This window comes from Cladosporium halotolerans (assembly GCF_011745625.1).
Source record: "Cladosporium halotolerans strain TM138-S3 chromosome Unknown Sca121, whole genome shotgun sequence".
NCBI lineage: Eukaryota > Fungi > Ascomycota > Dothideomycetes > Cladosporiales > Cladosporiaceae > Cladosporium > Cladosporium halotolerans.
Window position 1 is genome coordinate 5,809 of NW_027191571.1, and position 7,275 is coordinate 13,083.

The 7,275-nt window shown below is 52.5% G+C and overlaps 3 protein-coding genes across 3 annotated transcripts; 1 reads left to right on the forward strand and 2 right to left on the reverse strand.

The window, feature by feature from the left end:
• Nucleotides 1–1,631: 1,631 nt before the first annotated feature.
• On the forward strand, nt 1,632–3,144 carry WHR41_09492 (uncharacterized protein; the record flags this gene model as incomplete). Its single annotated transcript, XM_069378095.1, has 2 exons — nt 1,632–2,691; nt 2,747–3,144. The coding sequence occupies 2 exons, from the start codon at nt 1,632–1,634 to the stop codon at nt 3,061–3,063; spliced, it is 1,377 nt and encodes a 458-aa protein (XP_069224963.1). The 3' UTR covers nt 3,064–3,144.
• An 80-nt stretch (nt 3,145–3,224) lies between these two features.
• WHR41_09493 (uncharacterized protein) lies at nt 3,225–4,001 on the reverse strand (the record flags this gene model as incomplete). The annotated part of the gene is made up of 1 exon (XM_069378096.1): nt 3,225–4,001. The coding sequence occupies one exon, from the start codon at nt 3,999–4,001 to the stop codon at nt 3,225–3,227; it is 777 nt and encodes a 258-aa protein (XP_069224964.1).
• A 42-nt stretch (nt 4,002–4,043) lies between these two features.
• Nucleotides 4,044–4,616, reverse strand: WHR41_09494 (uncharacterized protein; the record flags this gene model as incomplete). Its single annotated transcript, XM_069378097.1, has 1 exon — nt 4,044–4,616. The coding sequence occupies one exon, from the start codon at nt 4,614–4,616 to the stop codon at nt 4,044–4,046; it is 573 nt and encodes a 190-aa protein (XP_069224965.1).
• Between the last annotated feature and the right edge of the window lie 2,659 nt (nt 4,617–7,275).

Genomic DNA, 7,275 nt, shown 5'->3' on the forward strand with positions numbered 1-7,275 from the left:
TTGGGAAGACGATTGCCGTCTCCATCAACCAGGTCCGCTCCTCTGCCAGCTAAATTTGCGACGATAGCCTTGCTGTGCTCCAAATGCGCACAGCTCATGACAATCTGTCGGATGGTCGACACAGGAAGCCTCGCATCGCCAGCGAAATTCCTCGCTTTGGCTTCTTCCTGGACTTTTGCATTGACTACGGCGTCGTACTCTTTCGCGGCCGGATCGTCGAGCGGATCAGCTAGCATTTTTCCGAACAAATTCTCGAATCTGCTGTCACCATTGCAGATTTGTGCTATAAAATCTGGAGCTTCTGTCACGCTCTTCCTGGAATCCTCGATATGAGGAGAGTCCTTTGCTCCTTCCCTACGGTCTTCCGACAAATTTGGTGCTTTGTCAAGCAAAACCCACTTGTCACCCTGGAGATCATAGTAGTCCTCTGTCAGGCTAGAACGTTTGCCCCGGCTTTGTACATATTGCACAACTTCGTTAATGACTTGAGGCGGGAAGGGGAACTCGTTATTCTCTGCATTGCTTGCAGTTTTCAGTTCAAGGGTGAGTGCTGGAAACCCAATCAGTCGTCCTGTTGTGCACTAGATCCGTGCACAGTTCCACGTACCTTGCGTGACATATTCTTGAGCCTCATGCTCGGTGACATTTTCGACTATAAAACGTGCATAGGCGCGAAGTCGACGACAACGAACATACACGTTGCGATCGGCCGTACTTGTCGCGGATAAGCCCTTCTCAGGGTGCGGCAGATCGTCATCGAATACGTTGTTCCAATCTGGGTGTGCTTTTTTGTGTTCTTCGCGTCTCTCATCGGCTTTCTTTAGATTTGTGTAGTAAGTGGCGTAAAAATCTTCAAAGGAAAATGCTACATCGCTCGGAGCCTTATTTGCATTCGTGCCGCCTTGCGCTGGAGAAGCAAAAGCTTGGCCAGATGTCGCACCTTGCGCGTTTCGGTGGGATTTTGTTGCGACTGACATAATGAGCGCAAGTTCGATCGATGCGTTTCAGAAATTGGATGTTCGGTCGCTGTGTTGATAAGCTGGTGTCTGTTAAGGATGCGAGAGATACAGTTGATACTCATGCGGACTATATATTCCTGCCAGGAGCGCTCCTAGAGTCAACCTTTATGATGATAGACCCAACACGTGCGAAGGGGGGCAGAGTTTTGGAAGAGAGGCGGGAGCCCCTGGGGTCCAAAAATTAGCTTTCTAACTTGAGTCTCAGTGCAGCGTGACTGGTACTGTACTGTATGATTGTCAGACTATACAGTACGGTACATTCGGCCCTGACCTACCAGACGTGGCTACCTAACGAAAGCGCTGGAATGTGCGTCCAATTCCATCGCGCGCAGTTCGGCAAGAACGCATGCGCTCGACCCTGCGGCCCCTCACGAAAGCTTTCTGGTAAGGCTGTGCGCACCACGCCCGCCCCATGCTCTCAACAAAGTTTGTGCAGTCTCCGTCAACGTCGGTCGATCGTCGACTCACTTATGACCTTGGATCGCACTGTAGAGGTACAGTAAGTGGCTGACTTACCAAGTGCTGCTGTGATCACCTCTCCCCCATTTCTGCGGTTGACCGTGCTCTTTTCTTGTTTACCTCCTTCAATCTCATATTTACCCGTCGTTGAACATGCGCAGCAATAACGTTCGACAGATTTGCCCGCATAAGTTCCTCCGCATCGTCCTCGCCGCGGCTGTCGCTGCCGCTGTCTTCTTCTTCGCTACCATGGAGCGCGGTTCCACGAGATATGCCGAAGTCAGTGCAGCGTCCGATCTAAATTTATCTGGAAAGTCACCACAAGCAGTAGGACCCTGCAAAAGCTTGCCTGGTGCGGACAGAACTGTCGTCATCATTCGGACTGGTTCGACTGAACTAGAGAACAGACTCCCTGTCCACTTGACGACGAGCGTACGGTGCTTTTCGGACTACTTGATCTTCTCCGACACTGACGAATATTACCTTGGTGAGCACATCCTGGACGCTTTAGCAGATGTCAGTCCCAGCATCACCGAGCATAACTCCGACTTCGAGCTATATCGACGACTACGCAAAGGCGGAAGATCAGCTTTGCATCCGTCAGAGCTTGCGGGTCCACTGGACGAGATCCCAAACATGTCCGGGAAGTCGGAGAACCCTGGATGGAAGCTTGATAAATGGAAGTTCCTCCCGATGATCAACAGAACACTGCAGATGAGACCTGACAAGCAGTGGTACGTTTTCGTGGAGGCAGACACCTTTGTTCTCTGGTCCATGCTGCTGCGATACCTGGAGAGCTTTGACCCGACAAAGCCAATATACGCGGGCAATCCCATGCTTATAGGGGAGGTCATGTTCGCACACGGCGGCTCGGGGTTTGTCGTTTCTCGGCCTGCGCTGGAATCGGTCGTCGAGCATTACGCAACGCGCAAAGAAGAAATCGAAAGCTTCACCAATGAACACTGGGCGGGAGATTGTGTTCTGGGTAAGGTACTCCTTGATTCGGGAGTGTCCATGACAAACGCCTGGCCGGCTTTTCAAGGGGATTATCCAGGCTTCCTCTCGTACACGCCAGCAGACAGACGTCCCATGGCCAACAATTTTCTAAGAGAATGGTGCGGCCCCACTGTCTCTTACCATCATATGGCCCCGTCTGAGATTGAGGAGCTGTGGCACTTCGAGCAAGACTGGCTGATCAACCAAAGCCCGGTGGGTGCTAGTTCGTCCTAGATCCCTTCGAATGCGGACACTGACCTAACGCTTCGCAGGGGAAAAAGTCTTGCGTCACATAGATATCTTTACCAAATTTGCCATGCCTCGGATGAGGTCCGTCAAGGGAAATTGGGATAATTTGAGCGAGGACCGATCGATGATCGCTTCTTCAATTGATGAGTGTAGACATAAGTGCATGGCGAATCCGGCATGCATGCAATATTCTTATGACAAAGATGGATCATGCAAGACACACGTCCATCTAAGGCTGGGAAGGGCTAAGCCTGGAATTACATCAGGATGGATCTGGGATCGTGTGGTTGACTTTGCACAGGGTATGGCGTCTTGTGAGGGAGCGAGTTGGCCGACATGATCGAACGAAATGTACGGCATCGTGTATGCTGTAGGGATTACAAGCTTAGCTGTATAAATCAAGTCTTTGTGGGCGAGACTATTGGTGTACATGTGGAATAAGATCACGTGTCAACGTAACACAACGAAGTCAGACCTCCGGCCGCTGATTCGGCCACGAGCTTAGTGACATTCGGCTTCGTTTCGGTCAGTGAGCATTTCCACCACGGTGAAGTCCTCCCAAACAGGCAGACTGGCGTCATCGCAAGGCAAGTGAACGTCATAACGGATAATGCTGACATCCACGCCAGGCAAATTGCTGGCATCTTTGATACAACCGTCTGCATCAACTATGCGCCAGTCGAATCCTTGTCTGGCAAGGTCGCTGATGGTGCCAAAATCACGTCTCTGGGCTATTCCTGACCTCTCTGGAAGGTCGGGCGGAAAAGACCTGTTGGGAATGGAGACACCTGCACGCAGTCGAAAGCCAGAATTGAAGAGCGAGCCCGAGAGGAAAAAGCCGTGGAACCCCATCAAGCTTCTACTCTTCCGCCACTCCGTGGGGTTGGTCTTGTTGAAGTCCCCGTCGAAAAGAAAGATGGTAAAGGATCCGTTCAGAGCTCCGGCGTCACGTTGAATGCAGGCGAAATGCTTCGTCAGCTTGATTGAGGGACCGGCCGCCTGGCCGTTGTCGAGCCATAACATAGGACCGTGAACTTCGTCAGTTCTCTTGGCCAAGCCGCCATGGACCTCTTGATCTGGCCCAGCGACCGAAATCTTCACAGTATGGAGGCCGTTGATCACGGATGTCACATTCTCCTCGCCGAGACCTTCGTACGTGTAGTTCAGCGAACGTGTGGAACGCAATGCGTTGGAAGTCCAGAATCCGTTCTTCGCACTCGACCGGAAGGGCTGAAGGCTGGTGTTCCCATCCGTGACCGAGCCGGAAGTATACCACATGGAAGAAGCGGCTTCCACAGATTGAGAAACCCACTCGTCAGGCTAGGCGGCTTGATAGATGGCGAGTATCCGGTCCACATTTGTGTGACGCAGCCAGAAAATAGGATCAAAAGCCGCTTGTGAGATGACGCTCATGTGACCTCCAACAAGAACATGCACGAGGTCGTGTATCGCCTCCAAATTGCTGGGATTCAGACTTTGTGTCCCCTTGTTGGCACCATCGAGCCTGGCTTCGGTGCTGAAGTCTGAGGTCTGAGCAGATGACAGCGCAGCCCAAAGATCAGCACGCAGCTGAAGGATGTCACTGACGGCAAAAGTTGGCCGTCTGTATGTTTCGTTGGCGTTCATGAAGCTGTGATCTTCATTTGATCGGAACACATAGCTCTTCAGGGGATTGGTGATGTTCGCACGACCTGAGGGAGTACTGACGAGCACTTCTTCGTCGGTGAACACTCGAGGGAAAGAGTCTGCAGTTTCCAAAGGAAGCTTGGCCCAGTCCCAGAATGGCAGTCTGAGACGTTCGGCAGCTCGTACATAACGGCCACGTTCATCGCCGGTGAACTGCTTGGCTACAGACATCGCATTCAGCAACAGCGCCTGCTCGAAGAGCGCCATATAAGCGCGATGCCAGGTTGGGAACAAGGTGGACTGGTGGGTGCAGTACCCTGAGAAGGCGCAGCCATCACACGGCTCGTTGTTGTCCCAAGCAATATACGGCTGGCCGTGGATGGCAGCAATCTGGTAACATGACATGGGATCGCTCCCGTCCGCCTCTTTGAACTGGGAGAGACCGAGAAGATATATGTTCCATTCATCTTCATTTTCTCGCAACGCATGAATTTCTCTTCGATAGCCGACGCCATCGCTAGCGGATCCGGCTATTGTTACAAAACTTTGGTTCCGGGTGGAGAGAATCTGGTCGGGTAGGGATACGTGTGCTGACTGAGCAGAGCAGCAATTTTCAAGGGTCAGTAAAAGAGCCGCCTCCCAAAAAAGTAGCATTGCTGCAACCGCGTGGAGAGTGATCTTCGTGTCGACGTAGCCTGATGGAAGTAGTAAGGTGAAGTCTCGCAGTAGGCTCTCGTGAAGAAGCGCCAGAGTTTTTGAGCGAATGTCGGTCCGAGTCGATGGCGCTATGAGCCTTTCGCCGAGACTGCCAGTATACCAAAGCAGGACGAGCAGGCATGAGGAAAGACAGACTTTGAATCAGACCCGCCTGAGTGAGACCTCGCTCATTTATGGCATCGAGGGAAGATGCAAAAAGCGGATCCATGCGTCATGTCCGGCAACCCGTTGCGAGGGTAGTGTTGTTCGAATGAACCGACTTTTCCCGTCCTGCTCTTCACACCGACAAATTCAGATGAGGATCACAAGCACAGCCTTCCTATGGCGGGGCCACGGCCTACAGGGGTAAGACCTCTTGTTCTCCATCCGTCGAAAAACGAAGTGTTCCAAAGTCATGCTGCTGTGCAGTCACATTGCTGGTGTTCACGTCTCATCAAAACATCCGGCCCGCGAAGGCATCATCACCCCCCGTCTCTGATATAATTTGCTTGGCTATGTCGGCACACTTATTTTGCCACCTCATTCGGGATTAGCGGTCCTGAGTGGGAGAAATACCACGGAACAATTCTAGATGCAATCCCTAGCAGCCCCATCTGCGACCGCGACATGACCAGGGTGTTCATCAGACAGACACAGACAGACTGTCTGTCTGTCTGATCACGTAATCAGACAAACAAACATCAGCAAAGTCATTATATAAGCAGACCAGACAATTATCTGTTGTCTGCAGACTGTCTGCAGACATTGTATTTTTCTTGGCATTGAATGTGATCAATTCCAGATCTCGTCTCGTAACCCCAACCCTGACCCTATCAGCGCGCAGCCGAGACCTGTGCCCCTCTGGTGGGTTGTGACGCAATGCACGCGACGCGGCGACACGCGAGTCCCGCAGCGTTGCGCCCGACTCGACAAGCCGCCGGTAAACAAGCAACAAGCATTGACTGCGAACTGCCCCACGATGGCAGACGTACCAGTGGGCACAACGGAACTATGCACTGCACCCTCGCAGCGCAGACGGCAAAATGAGGGCGGTCTGCTAATTACTGGCGCGGACCTGAGTGGCTACGCGCCCGCACCGCCCTCGAAGAAGCCGCGGGAAAGCTGGATATGGAAACACGGAGAGGCGTTGATACGAGACAGTGACTACAGCCTCGTTTGGCTCTGTACAATATGTCATGCCGATTCCGTGCATCACCCGCATAAGGATTACATCCTCGCAGCTGCCTCGACCACACCGGCACGGCGTCACATGGAGCGACATGGTTTCGATCTCAAAGGACAACAGGTGCACCGAGGCTTGAAGCGTCGAGCAGGCTCCTTGCTTGACTATGTTGACCGTCAGCACACGGCCGATCATTCGACTTTCAACGAGAAAGGATGGATTGATGCTTTCGTGCGATGGGCAGTGACTACCAACCAATCGTTACTACAGGCGAGCTCGCAATCACATCTATTCCTGCTGACCTTCCAAAACCCTCGACTAGAAAACTTGGTCCCGACCAGCGCAAATACGATCCGAGATTGGATCATGCAAGCAGCATCTGCTGCCAAGGAGAAAATCAAAAAGTCTTTAAGTCAAGCAGCGAGTAGCATAACAATTTCCTTCGATAACTGGACCGCTGACAACGGCCTGGATTTTCTCGGAGTGACTGCACATTACCTCGATGCTTCTCTCTGTCCGCGCGCCATACTTCTCGGTCTGCGCGACACGAGGGGATCGCACAGCGGCGAAAGCATCGCAGAGGAGGTCTTACGGGTGATCAACGACTTCGAAATTGCCGAAGAAGTGGAGTATTTCATGGCAGACAACGCGACCGCAAACGACCGAGCGATCAGAGTTTTGAGCGGTAGTCTGGACATTGATCAAGAACACGACCGTCTGCGCTGCGGTGCCCATGTGATAAATCTCGTGGCTAAGGCGGTGCTTTACAGCACAGATAACGATGCAATCGATCAAGAAGAGCGCGAAGACTGCCTTTCGGACAGCCGCCATGTAGCCGCTCTCGAAGCACTTGTGCGGTCTGAGCCTTTAGAAGAAGCACTTCAGACGTGGCGTCGCAAAGGCCCTGCCGGGAAACTCCACAACCTAGTCACCCACATCCAGAAGACCCCAAAACGTCGGCGTTTCTTTGAGATCAAGCAAAACATCGACGCCGATCCCGACGACGGCCGGATCTATCGAGTGATCGTCAACGGCGGCATCAGGTGG